The sequence below is a fragment of the Nycticebus coucang genome, chromosome Y (assembly GCF_027406575.1).
Source record: "Nycticebus coucang isolate mNycCou1 chromosome Y, mNycCou1.pri, whole genome shotgun sequence".
NCBI classification, from domain to species: Eukaryota; Metazoa; Chordata; class Mammalia; order Primates; family Lorisidae; genus Nycticebus; species Nycticebus coucang.
The window spans coordinates 659,712-674,091 of NC_069805.1; the positions used below are offsets into that span (position 1 = coordinate 659,712).

The 14,380-nt window shown below is 34.9% G+C and overlaps 1 protein-coding gene and 1 pseudogene across 3 annotated transcripts in view; one reads left to right on the forward strand and one right to left on the reverse strand.

Annotated features, from left to right (window-relative positions):
- Nucleotides 1–10,617, forward strand: part of LOC128579201 (zinc finger X-chromosomal protein-like) — a 65,678-nt gene extending 55,061 nt beyond the window's left edge. The window contains exons 6-10 of one of the 2 annotated variants that reach the window (XM_053581418.1): nucleotides 4,300–4,449; nucleotides 4,700–4,843; nucleotides 5,134–5,289; nucleotides 5,761–5,901; nucleotides 6,666–10,617. In XM_053581418.1, the coding sequence (XP_053437393.1) occupies nucleotides 4,300–4,449; nucleotides 4,700–4,843; nucleotides 5,134–5,289; nucleotides 5,761–5,901; nucleotides 6,666–7,849 (1,775 nt within the window). In that variant the 3' untranslated portion in view covers nucleotides 7,850–10,617. The remainder of the gene's footprint in view (nucleotides 1–4,299; nucleotides 4,450–4,699; nucleotides 4,844–5,133; nucleotides 5,290–5,760; nucleotides 5,902–6,665) is intronic. The other variant, XM_053581419.1, reaches the window with a different exon arrangement.
- On the reverse strand, nucleotides 1,103–1,854 carry LOC128579202 (protein BUD31 homolog; annotated as a pseudogene). The gene has a single exon (XR_008378069.1). The product of XR_008378069.1 is annotated as a protein BUD31 homolog (transcript).
- Nucleotides 10,618–14,380: the final 3,763 nt, after the last annotated feature.

Here is a 14,380-nt window from a genome sequence, read left to right on the forward strand (position 1 = left end):
GCACCCCTCTACTTTATTCTTGTTATAGCCTTCTCCAAATATGAATGCCATTTTTCCCCCAGTCTGAATGAGGCATCCTTTCTTTGTTTCTGTGGCACCTGTCAGTGCAACATTTGCCAAAACGTGACTTGCAAATGTGACCTCTTTCACAATGTTATTATCTGATAGGCACTTTAAGAATTTTTAAAAACCAGGCATAGTGACTAATGTCTGTAATCCCAGCATTATGAGATTTAGGTGGGAGGATTGCCTTAGCTGCATTGTTTAAGACCAGCTTGAGCAACATTTTTTCTTCTCTACAAAAAAAAAAAAAATTAAGTGAGCATGGTCACATGTGCCTGGGGTGAGAGAATTGCTTGAGCCCAGAAGTTTGAAATAACAGTGAATTATGATTATACCACTGCCCCCCAGCCTGGGTGATAGGATGCAAGTCTTGCTTCTTAAAGAAAGGAATTTTTAAAAACTATTTCAATACTACAGGAAAACGAATCAATTTTAAGTTAATTGTGCTACAGAGTTCAACTTTGATCTTAATATATAAATATATCTTAATTTTTATTTTTTATGTATGATCTTTTAAGTTGTATTAGAAATCAGAGTGACATTTTGGTTTTTACAACAATTGTGTATTTAACTTTGGTTTGCAAGTATGTTATCATGGGCCAGGCACTGTGCTTTATACCTGTAATCTTAGCAAGCTGGGAGGCTGAGCCAGGAGGATTACTTAAGATCCGGAATTTGAGACCAGCCCAAGCAAGAATGAGACCTTGTATCTACCAAAAACAGAAAAATTAGCTGGGCATGGTGGTGCACATGTGTAATCAGGTAGCTGAGGCAGAAGGATTGCTTGAGCCCGGGAGTTTCAAGCTATGACAATGATGCTACCACTGTACTCTAGTCAAGACAACAGAGTGAGACCCTGTCTCAAAAAAATTTTAAAGTAAAATATGTTACTGTGTCAGAAATATACAAAAAACTCTTTCTAGTAGTCTTGTGTATGACATTCTTGAATTTTGTGTTTAAAATCAAGTAATTAAATTTGACAGTACTCATATTTATAAGGAAGAAAATTTTAGGATGCTATTTCTTTTTTTTTAGTTAAAATGTTTTATTTTTACAATCACAGCTGATAAGACAGCAAAGCCTTCACCTGTAGAGGCTGTGCTCCAACTTGGGCCTGGGACACCACTCTGCAAGAAGAGCTTCTCCCAGAAAAGGGAGTGGTGCAACTCAAAGTCCAAAGTCCTAGGTGAAGATGGTTTGGGAGCTTCAGCCAGAGCAGCCCCAGCAGCCACAGTGTGTGCAGTCAATGATGCGGCCCACTTCTAGCTTGCTTTTGAGAACCCGGCAAATGCAGTTTGTTCCAAAATTGGTGTCCCATGTCTGAATACTGCAGGCAGCACAAGTTCTCATAGCCTTGCTTTTTCCATTTTGCAATCAGGTTTTTGTCTGCATAACCTTCTTTAATACAATATTCATACCGTTCTCTGCTTATGGCTTTCCGCTTGTAAAAGAGGTCAAAGATATAGTGGGTTTTCTGGTGGTAGATCCTGAAGATAGGCCACAGAGATTCCACTTTCCTCTTTCCTTCATGAGGCTCTGTTTCGGCTTCGCTCATCTTTTGGTCTAATTCATCCAGTGTTGGTTTGATCAACTCCCAGCCATCTGGAGGTGCTTTCCGGCTTCTTTTGACTTCAGGCATTTCCACCCCACACAAGATTATGTGCCAAGATCGGAAGCCCCAGCTCCTTTGGCCGCCACTTCTCTACTGACGACTTCTGCTCTAGAGGGATCTCTTCGGGATCAGGATGCTATTTCTAAGCAGTCCTTGACCCTAATGAGTAGGAAGTTAAATTTTTCTTTAATGTTGGCCTTTTTTAAATAGCAAATCTCATTATAGTTTATTAAACTTCAGGTTGCTTTGCTGTAAAATGTTTGCAGTATTACTGTGTTCCCTCATAGAATTATTATAAATATTAAGTTATATTTTTGGTAATCACTTACTAAATGGTAGCTGTGTTGTAATGATCACATTTAAAAATAATCATCTAGGGTGGGCATGGTGGCTCACACCTACTTGTAACCTCTGGGAGATCAAGGTGGGAGGATCCCTTGAGCTCAGGAGTTGAAGACCAGCTTAAGCAAGAGTGAATCTCCTGTTCCTGTTTATACTAAAAAGTGGAGGGGAGTGAAAGAAATTGGCTAGGCATGGTAGTAAACCTACAGTCCCAGCTACTGAGAGGCTGAGTCAAAAGAGTGGCTTAAGCTCAGCAGTTTGAGGTTGCTGTGAGCCAGGCAGAGGCCTTTAGCCTATGCAACAGAGTGAGACTCCCTCTCCAAAAAATAAAAAAAAATTATCTGTTCCTCTGTCTGGTTTCCCAGTGGATTGTAAATTTCTTGAGTCTTTTTTTTTCCATATTTTTATCCAATACCTGCTATAGAGTTTTATTTATAGTTTGTGATTTGCTGTTGAATTCAATAAAACATAAATGTCTAATCGAAAGAATAGCAAAATACCCAGCAGAGGAATACCAAGAAAGGAACTAAAAGGTAAAAAGCAAAATGAAAAGCATTGTTGAGAGTACTGAAGACAAGTTAAATAAATGAACCTTCTCTTGCAGGACTTCCATCTCTAAGCCATTTTAGACTTAGAACAGATAGAACATTTCTATAATGTTTTTGTAAAGGACTTAATATCAACAAGTCCAATTTTTGTGATAAATTAAGTTGATAGTGGTATTAAGTATTTATTAATTAGTGCCACAGTTTTCTTTTGGCTAGCTAACATGTAATGTAAGGTTACTTTATATAGGGATTTTTTTTTTTTTAATTACAATTTCTAGTCTGGATTCTTTTTAAAATTATTATTGTTGTTTTGAAGACAGAGTCTCAAGCTGTTGCCCTGAGTATAGTGCCATGATACCACAGCTCATAGCAACCTCCTACTTCTGGGCTTAAGTGATTCTTTTGCCTCAGCCTCCCAAGTAGCTGGGACTACAGGCTCCCGTCTATTTTTTGGTTGTAGCTGTCGTTGTTTGGCAGTCCCAGGCTGGATTTGAACCCTCCAGCTCTGGTGTATGTGGCTGGCGCCTTAGCCACTGAGCCTAAAATTTTTTTCATTGTTATGGGTATACAATAATTGTGAGTCTTGTGTTTTTGTTTTTGTTGAGACAGAGTCTCACTTTGGATAGACCGCTATGGCATCATAGCTCACAGCAACATCAAACTCCTGGGCTTAAGCAGTCCTCTTGCCTTAGCTTTAGCTGGGACTACAAGTATCCACGACAATGCCCAGCTAGTTTTTCCATTTTTAACAGCAACAGGGTCTTAGTCTTCCTCAGGCTGATTGTGTCCTGAGCTGAAGTAGTACACCTGCCTTGGCCTCCCAGAGTGTTAAGATTATAGTACTTGGCCACGTCTGTTTTTTCAAGACATTTTTTACATTTGTTAATTTTTCAGTTCCTAATCACAATACCGCACTTAACTCCTCTTGCTACTTTTTAAGGCTTAAAACATAAAATGTTTATTTTGTATATTTGCACTATTGCAAATTGTTATATGTTTCTATTGGTAAGGATTCTTCTTTGTTCTTTCTTGTTTTTTCATTTTTTACAAAAAATGAAATAAGCTGCCTTTATTAATGTATGTAAGAACGAGCTTAAGTATGCATTTTTCTACTTTTGCCAGCAGTTGCCCTAGACTCACTAATCTTTGGGTATATATGTTTAGGTATATATGTTTATATATGTATATGGATTATTATATGAATTCAGGTATATATGTATATGGTATGATTATCGATGTGTGTGTGTGTCATTTTTAAGTTTAAGCACATAGATAATAGAATTGCTGATCTAATTATAGTATCTTTCTGATAGTCATTTTGATTTCTAAAAGTATTATTCTGATAGAAACAGATAAGGCCAATAGTATTCAGGAGTTGTGAACATATAGTAGTTGAGTTGACAAAATATTTACATTAAGTTCAGTGTTGCTGATTTTACTGCGAAGAAGTTATTTTCAAGATCTTCAAAATGAAGTATATTCTTAAAATACTAGTAAGTTTTTGATACTACTGGGAGTATAGGTGAAATATATTTTATTTCTCATCCTATGTTTGAAAGTCTTTTGATATGTGTTCATTGCATTTTCCACTTGCCTGGGTAAAAAAATCATCCAGTTTATGTGAATCTAAACATATTTGTAAAAAAAAAAAGTTTTGAAAACATTGAATTTAATCATTTATATTTTATTAAGTATTTGCTGTTACCATTTGTAATATATTTTCTGCATTTTAAGTAGATGATACTGGCAAAATAGAACCCAATGATTCCTCTGGAGTGACCATGGATGCAGAATCAGAAATTGATCCTTGCAAAGTTGATGGCACTTGCCCCGAAGTCATCAAAGTATATATTTTTAAAGCTGACTCTGGAGAGGACGACTTAGGTAAAGAGGAAATTTTCGGTATTTTATACATCCTGTTCCCCATTTTTTAGTCTGGTTTTTTTTTTTGTTATTTGTTTAGATTTTTTAAATTTAGAGTTTATTCAGATTGGAAAAAAATTGAAATCTTTTCTGAAGATAATTTTTAAGACATTGCTAATTTAGTAATATACTATAAAAGGTAAGTTAAAAAATTGAAATTATGAAAATTAAGTTTCCAATGAATTCTTCGAGTTGCATTCTTACCTATTAGGTGGAACAGTAGACATTGTGGAGAGTGAGCCTGATAATGATCATGGAGTTGAACTACTTGATCAGAGCAGTAGTATTCGTGTTCCCAGGGAGAAGATGGTTTATATGACTGTCAATGACTCTCAGCCAGAAAATGAAGATTTAAGTAAGTAGGTGGCCTTTTTATGGGAGATAGTTTCATGATTTTTAATGCAACCAGTATTTAAAAGAAATATGCATCACTGTAGGAAAGATTATTTATGCTGCCATATTCCAAGGAAGGATAACAGTGACCCTTTGTGTGTACTTAGGTTGTCCTAAAAACAAGCTGTGGTGAAACCCAAGAAATGAATAATTTATCAATGAATATTTAGTGAATATTTATTTCTGTGTTTCACTAAAATATTTTTTATGTATGATCTCTATAAATGTCATCAAAAGTTTCCTTTTTCTTAGATGTTGCTGAAATTGCTGACGAAGTTTATATGGAAGTGATTGTAGGAGAAGAAGATGCTGCTGTTGCAACAGCTTCTGCTGCTGTACGTGAACAGCAAATGGATGATGATGACGATGTGAAAACCTTCATGCCAATAGCATGGGCAGCAGCTTATGGTAAGTCACATAGTCAATGAAGAGACTGAGTTTATAATTGAAAAAGGTTTCTGTGACTTTATGGTTTCAGAAGCATGAAGTAATCTTTATGAAGATTTAAGCAAAAGTAGAAGAATAATCACATAGGCTACCTCTTGGCCTTTAATTTTAGTAAGAACTTCTTTCATGCCTATATTATATAACAAGTAGGTAAAGTTTTTAATTTGACTTTTTATATCTTGATATTGTATCTGACTTACCATTTAAATTTTGGACGACAACAAGGGAATCCAGGGAACAAAACTTAGGTATGGAACCTAGGCATTTTCTGTGGTCTTGCCATAAACATCCCTAGAAAACCCATTACCAAAAATAGGGAATGTTTTCATTCATGAGTATCATGGACTTTTTATTGTTATAGTTAAGAAAGAACTCCTAACTTTTTAGAATTTATTATACTGTATAATTTTGTTTTTTAATGCACATTGTTAGGTAATAATTCTGATGGAATTGAAAACCGGAATGGCACTGCAAGTGCCCTCTTGCACATAGATGAGTCTGCTGGCCTCGGCAGACAGACTAAACAAAAACCAAAGAAAAGGAGAAGACCTGATTCCAGGCAGTACCAAACAGGTGAGGGTTCACAAGTTCCACTGCGCAGCATGCTCTGCAAGCAGTCACATGAAACTCTAGTGTGTATTCATACGGTGACATTTTAGCTGTTAGACTACATGTAATTTTTGTGTATTAAACTTGAAAGTATAATTTTCAGAATTCAGTGATATTCATGAATGATTTCCTTGGATAAAAAAGAAACACATTGTTAATCAGACATTCAGGAAAATTAATTATACTCTTAGGTGATTTTAGTGGAAATGAAAGTAAATCTCTAAAGGAAATTAGTTAAATGAAAGGGAACAAAGTCCAAGAAACTAATCATGTCAGCATAAAGCAGGCATAATTTATAGAAAAGCAGGACCAAGTACTTCAGTTATTCATAGGGCATACTCCTTTTCCTGTGTAGTTTTTATACAGATTTTAATATTAAAATTTATTTATAGGTATGATTGAGATTTACTATAATTTAGTATAAATTTGCCTTGGGATAACCTAAGCAGGAGTTTTGGACTTTATTTTTGTGAATGATTTTCTACAGACTTGTAAATCAATGTACTTCATCACTATTTGCCTTATTTTTTGTTAAATAGAGTGAGATTCATTCTTACTGAACTAAACTATGTTCTCTTTATTAGTATCTCTTATGTTGGAAGAAGTAAAGGGAATGTTATAATAACAGTTATTTGGCCAATGATGTTTAGAGCACACACTTCAGGTTCATCAAGAAACCAAACAGAACTTAGTTTGATCATTTACACTTATTTATTTTTCCTTCTTAGCAATAATTATTGGCCCTGATGGACATCCTTTGACTGTCTATCCTTGCATGATTTGTGGAAAGAAATTTAAGTCAAGAGGTTTTTTGAAAAGGCACATGAAAAACCATCCTGAACATCTTAGCAAGAAGAAGTACCACTGTACTGATTGTGATTACACTACCAACAAGAAGATAAGTTTACATAACCACCTGGAAAGTCATAAGCTAACCAGCAAGGCAGAGAAGGCCATTGAATGTGATGAGTGTGGGAAGCATTTTTCTCATGCTGGGGCATTGTTTACTCACAAAATGGTGCATAAGGAAAAAGCCAGCAAAATGCACAAGTGTAAATTTTGTGATTACGAGACCGCTGAACAAGGGTTGCTAAATCGCCACCTTTTGGCAGTCCACAGCAAGAACTTTCCTCATATTTGTGTGGAGTGTGGTAAAGGTTTTCGTCACCCATCAGAACTCAAAAAGCACATGCGAATTCATACTGGGGAGAAGCCATACCAATGCCAATACTGTGAATATAGGTCTGCAGACTCCTCTAACTTGAAAACACACATAAAAACTAAACATAGTAAAGAGATGCCATTCAGGTGTGACATATGTCTTCTGACTTTCTCAGATACCAAAGAGGTACAGCAACATGCTCTTACCCACCAAGAAAGCAAAACACACCAGTGTTTGCATTGTGACCACAAAAGTTCAAATTCAAGCGATTTGAAACGACATGTAATTTCCGTTCACACAAAGGACTATCCCCATAAGTGTGACATGTGCGATAAAGGTTTTCACAGGCCTTCAGAACTCAAGAAACATGTAGCTGCCCACAAGGGTAAAAAAATGCACCAGTGTAGACATTGTGACTTTAAAATTGTGGATCCATTTGTTCTAAGTCGCCATATTCTCTCAGTTCATACGAAGGATCTTCCATTTAGGTGTAAGAGATGTAGAAAGGGATTTAAGCAACAGAGTGACCTAAAAAAGCATATGAAGACACATAGTGGCAGGAAAGTATATCAGTGTGAGTACTGTGATTATAGCACTACGGATGCTTCTGGCTTTAAGCGGCACGTTATTTCCATTCACACGAAGGACTATCCTCATCGATGTGAGTACTGCAAGAAAGGATTCCGAAGACCTTCAGAAAAGAACCAGCACATTACTCGACATCATAAAGAAGTTGGCTTGCCCTCATAATATGTCTAGTGGACTTTCCTAAAGATGTGGGCTTTGAAGCAGGAAATTTATTTTAAAGCCAGTCAGTCTTCTTCACATACATTGCTATGATGGATTTATGCTCTGTACAAATAGAATTAATTGTTTCTTGACAACTTTTCTTTACATTTTATTCAACATTGTGTTCTGGATCCTATTCAGTTTGTTTAAGAAGAAAAGTAGCAACAATTTAGTTGCTTTTAATAAAATAGTCCCTTATTCTATACTGAATTTTTAGTCTTAGAAGTTTTACTATCGAAGTATTTACTTAGTCATCTTGATAGTATTCTTCTAAGCAAAATAATTTAAGGTTGGTAACTCTAAAAGTAATTTTTTTGACCCATTTCTTTTTACGCAAATTTTTCACATTAAATAGATATGCTAACATAAATGAGAAATTTTATGTCAAGTCTCAAGTCTACCATAACATGGAAATCATTTCCTTGTTTTGGTTATTATTTTCAGATTACGTGACACTTAACATTTGAGCCTCTAGATTACTGACTATGACACATTGACTAGATTTGTGTTTAATTTTCACAAACAAAATATACTTCCTTTGACTTTTTTTACAGTGTTTGTATCTTTTGTCAGCAAACTTACAAAATCTTATTGAAGACATTTCCTTATTCCTTTTGTCTGTTTTTTAAATTTTTTTCTGTCTGTATTGTTTTCACTTGGAATTGTTGTGTTTTATAAATGCAACTTATTGCAGACTGAATTTTGGAATCTTTTAAAGGTACATGGTGACCCATAGGATTTTTTGCAACTTGGTACATAAATGTACCTAATTTTTTATGTGCACATTTGTTACTTATTTTCTATTTTTATACACAATCCTAAATTTTAAATCTATGACTATAAGTATTAAATTTGCCAAGCATTTTGTAGCTTCTATTTACAGAGGCCAGTTGAGGAATTAGAAAATAAGGACGTGAGTAAATAGAGGTATTCTCTTTAAATACCTTTGCTAATTCAAAAACATGTCAAATACTTTTTCATAGAAGGTTTTCATACCATTCACCTACACATATTTTTCTGGAAAGCTAATATGGACATAGCTCTCTTATTTCCCACTGATAATACAGTGAGGTAACTTTGTTTCTTGCAAACAAACAAGGGATTAAGAGCAAATTAATAGCTCCATGTAATACATACTGTGCCAATTTTCACTTAGAGTTGCCAAGTTCAATCTGTTTTTTATTTAAGTGGTTAGCAAACTTTAAAATGTCTTGGCACTCAAGTTGACCTACATTAGAAGATAAAAATGTTTAAATACATAATGAAAATCTGTGGTTTTATTTGGAATATTGCCAAATCTTAGGAGAGTTTTTGTTTGAGAGTTGACATATTTTAAGTAGTTTTTGAGTCATACATGCAGGTACAATATAAAGCAAATTCAAATAGTTAATTAGAATTTGGTTAATAAGAATTTGGGGGAACAGAAAAAACTGTAGGTTTCTTAGATTGGTTGTTGGCATATAACATCTTATTTGGAATATTGCCAAATCTTACAGTTTTGTTTTTTGTTTGAGAGCTGACAAGAATTTTGGAGAACAGAAAAAAAACTAGTTTCCTTAGATTGGTTGTTGGCATACATAACATCTTATTTGGAAGATTGCCAAATCTTAAGGGTTTTTTTTTTTTTTTTCTATTTTAAATATTAGTTTTTGAGTCATATATACAGGTACAATATAAAGTGAATTAAAATTGTTAATTAGAATTTGTTTAATAAGAATTCTGGAGAACAGAAAAAACTATAGGTTCCTTAGATTGATTGTTGGCACATATTTGGCATACTATGGGAGATTAGAAATATTTTTATCCTACGTAATAGCTACCTTTTGGATTCTTCATGGTGCTCCCTTCCAATTTTGCTGTTTCCCTTTCTTCTGTGCCACTTATGTTTATATTTAGAAGTTACATTTATAGAGTTAAAATTCTAAATAATTGGTATTTTATAACCTCTGAAATTTAATTTATTTAGTATAGTTTTGAAGTACCTTAGGCACATAGGAATTTAAACCTAGTACTAACCAAAGCCGGAATGGATTTTGGAATTTCTTAGGCCAAAATAGCCCTCAGATATATTCCATCCAGTTTTTAGTGTCATCATCATCTTGTTCTTGAAGACTCTTTATTTTGTGTTTGTGAGAATCTTGTAAATCTCTTTCAGAATTTTTATTTTTCCCTGAAGCAGTGGAAAAGGAAATACTTAAATGAAAGTTTAAGAATTTTAAAACATTCTGTAAAGTTAATAGAGCTGTTTAGCTGTATTTTAAAAACAAACTGAAAGGTAAAGAACACATCAATTTACATCATATTTCTCACATAGTCTGGCATCATACACTGCTGGTTTTTTTTTCTGTTTTTAAGCACAATATTGAAACCTTTAAAAGGCAATTAAGAGTTTGGTCAAGAGAACATGAAATAATTTGTATGAAGAAAAATGAAATTGTTTTTACTATTACCTACTATTTGTTCAGGCTGGTTTAATTCTTAATTTGATAGCAAAGCTAAAAAGTGGATGTTTCAGTTGAAAGTTTTAAAGAGGTACAAATTCTTAAAAGATATAAGTTATTTTTTTTGTTGAAAATACTGTTTTGTTGAAAAAAGTCTATTAAATATTGTATGTCCTTTCTTTGTACACATTGTAAAATACTTAATGAAAATTTCATATAAGGAAATATAACACTTATAAATGTGTACTTTGAAAATACCATTCAAAAATAAAAATGAGAATATTTTCCTGTTAATGTCATGTGTTTGATACTAGTATCAAGTTAACACTTTTTCTTAAGAAAAAAAGTGTAGTTTTATTAAGTCTAATAACAAAGCATAGTAGATCACTTTGATTTTCCCATTTCTCAATGCTATACTTATGTGCTTTAATTTTTCTTAGTTTCGTGACTTGGATGTAATCTGTGAATTTACAAGTAATATTTCAGAGTAATTAAGAGATAATTGATGAGTCCTTTAGTCAACACAGTCTTCAAATTAATTTTTTTATCTCCACAAAAGATTATTAGTATAATTTCCATCTCATGGATAAATTTCACTAGCAGAAAGTGGTGTATAAAGTTCATTTCCATATAATCCACAGTACATCACATCAGTGATGATTCTTATCATCCCCTGTAGCATTTAAGGTAAATGTGACTCAGGTTTTTTTGCAACTTGGTATATAAATGTACACTAATATGTACACTAATTTTTTAATGTGCATGATTCTTACCATCCCCATAGCTAAAAGTCTGTACTGGAGTTACACATCTTTGCCTTATTCCTTTGTACTTGGATCTAGGGCTTTAGCAAAAACTAGTATTTTCATAGTAAAAAATCAGAGGTAGGTAAAAGTTAATGAGAAATCAGAAAAAAGATAAGGTTGAAACCCTTCGATTTTTATGGAGGTAAAATTCCTGTAAAACAAAAGTCAACTATCTTGAAAAGTATAATCAGTGGCAGTTACTATATTTTCACAGGATTATGTTACCATCACCTCGCTTTGAAAGCATCTGTAATTTTAAAGATTATGCAATTCTTCAACTTTGTAGGTACATGTGCCTGATTTTTCAGAATGATGAATTTCACTGACTATGGAGTTGTCAATCAAGACCATGGCAACTGAAGTTCATTAGCAAACCTAACAAGTAGGACAACATTCAGGCTATGATTCAATTAAGAAAATGTATTGACTGATACTCTGGTCATTTCATCAATTTCTTTTTTTTCCCTGCAAATGTAAAATTTATGTGAAGAAAAGGATATGAGTAGCCAATACCTCAGAGCAGCAATCCCTAACCTTTTTTTTTGCACTAAGGATTCATTTCACATCTTTTTTTGGAGAGTGGGGTGGGGGAGAGAGAGAATCTCACTTTATTGCCCTCAGTAGAGTGCTCTGGCGTTAAAGCTCACAGCAACCTCCAAGTCCCGGGTCATTTCATTTCTTAATGGAAGAAAAGTTTTCCATTATTGGGGGCGGGGGGTAGTAGTAGTATGGAGGGTTGCAGCCAAGAGGCAGAGCTCGGGCTGTGTATGGCCAGTTCCTAACAAGGCACGGATGGTAGTCATCTGGGACCAGGACCACAGCTTTTGAAGTGTGATAGAGCAGAAGTTTTTGAAGTGTGGGCTAGGGACTGCCACTATTAGTATTACCTAATAGTAAAGTTTCCTAATAGGAAACTTGTTAGAAATGCAAAATCTTGGGGCTACTCTAGACCTCATAAAAAACTTAAGGGCCAGCAAAATGGTTGGTTAGTTTTAATTATAGTTAAAAAACCCCAAACAGAATGTTTTGAATGAATAGTTCAGTAAGTGATGTATATTCATATTATGAAATGTTTTTCTTTTCTTTTTTTAGACAGTTTTCACTATGTCACCCTTGGTAGAGTGCTGTGGTGTTACAGCTCACCAGCAACTTCCAACTCTTGTGTTTAAGCGGTTCTCTTGCCTCAGCCTCCCAAGTACCTGGGACTACCTGTAGTGCTTTTGTTGTTGTTGTTGCAGTTGCCATTGTTTAGTAGGCCTGGCTGGGTTCCAACCCACCTGCCTTGGTGTATATGGGTGGCATCCTAACCAAGCCTATGAAATATTTCTTCACTTATAAATCTGAAACTCTGCACTCATTAACTCATTGTTATTAAATATGTCTTACCTTGCGAATCTGAAACTATGTATGCACTGAAAAACTTAATTTTCTGCACTCCCCACTGGCCCTACTACTAATCATTCTAGTTTCTGTTTTTATTAATTTGACTTTAAATATATCTTACAAGTAAAATCACATAAAATTTGTCTTTTTGAGACTTATTTTAGCATTCTTGTTTTTAATCTAAGAGGAAAAACTTTCAGTCTTTCACCATTGACTGTGATAACAGTGGGAGCTTTTTTTCTCTTTTTTTTTGAGACAGTGCCTCAAGCTGTCGCCCTGGGTACAGTGCTATGGCATCACAGCTCACAGCAACCTCCAACTCCTGGGCTCAAGCTATTCTCCTGCCTCTGCCTCCCAAATAGCTGGGACTACAGGCACCTGCCACAACGCCCGGCTATTTTTTGGTTGTAGCCGTCATTGTTTGGTGGGCTCAGGCCGGATTTGAACCTGCAGCTCAGATGTATGTGGCTGACGTCTTAGCTGCTTGAGTCACAGACACTGAGCCAACAGTGGGAGCTTTTTAATATAAGATCTTTCTTAAATTACTTTCTAGGCCTCATTTGTCTCAGGTTTTTTGACGAATCTTTTTTTTAATTAAATCATATAGCTGTGTATATTAATGCAATCGTGGGGTACAATGTGCTGGTTTTATATACAATTTGAAATATTTTCACCTAACTAGTTAACATAGCCTTCACGGTATTTTCTTCTTCTTTTTTTTTTTTTGTAGAGACAGAGTCTCACATTATGGCCCTCGGTAGAGTGCCGTGGCATCACACAGCTCACAGCAACCTCCAACTCCTGGGCTGAAGTGATTCTCTTGCCTTAGCCTCCCAAGTAGCTGGGACCACAGGCGCCCGCCACAACGCCCAGATATTTTTTGGTTGCAGTTCAGCCGGGACCGAGTTTGAACCCACTACCCTCGGTATATGGGGCCGGCGCCTTACCGATTGAGCCATAGGCACCGCCCGGGTATTTTCTTATTGTGTTATGACATTTATATTCTGATGAATCCTGTCAAATGCATCAGTTGATAGGATGTGCCTTTTGTCCTTTGTTTTGTCATTGTAGTATATTAAAGTGTAATATACTACAAAGTGGTATTGTTGAACCACTCTTACATTCTAATGACAAATCCCTCTCCGCTGTGGTTTATACCCATCCCTTTTAATGTGCTATTGAATTCAGTTTGCTAGTTTGTTTTTGTTATTTTGTTAACCTGGCTCATCCTGACACCAGCTTACAGTGTTGAGGATTTTTTGAATAAATTTGCATGTCACAGATAATATTCTGTGATCTTTTTATGTATCTTTATCCAGAAGTAACTCTGACAGTGTAGAATGAACTTTAAAATGTTCCCTCTTTTAGGATTCTTTTTTAAATGAGCGATAGAATTCTCCAGTGAAGCTGGGCTATTGGTTAGAAATTATTGATTGCTGATTCCAGCTGTCTGCTAGTTATTGTTCAGATCTTCTGTTCTTAATGATTTACTCTGTGTAAGTTGCATGTTTCTAGGAATTTATCCATTTCTTTTATCTGTTTCTTGGCTTTTTATTTTCATTGTGTTCTCTAATTCTTTTTCTGTGGATTTATTTATAATAACCTGTTATATCTGATTTTATTTGAATGCTTTTTCTTTTTTTCTTAGTTGATCTAGGTGAAGTCTAGGTGAAGTTTTGCCAGTTTTATCCATCTTTTCAATAAGCAAACTCTTAGTTTTGTTGGATTTTTTTTTTTTTTTTGGTTTGTTTTGTTTAAGAAAGTCTTAACTTTGTCACCCTGTGTAGAGTGCATGGCGATGTAGCTCACAGCAACCTCAAATTTCTGTGCTCAAGTGATTCTCTTGCCTCAGCCTCCTCAGC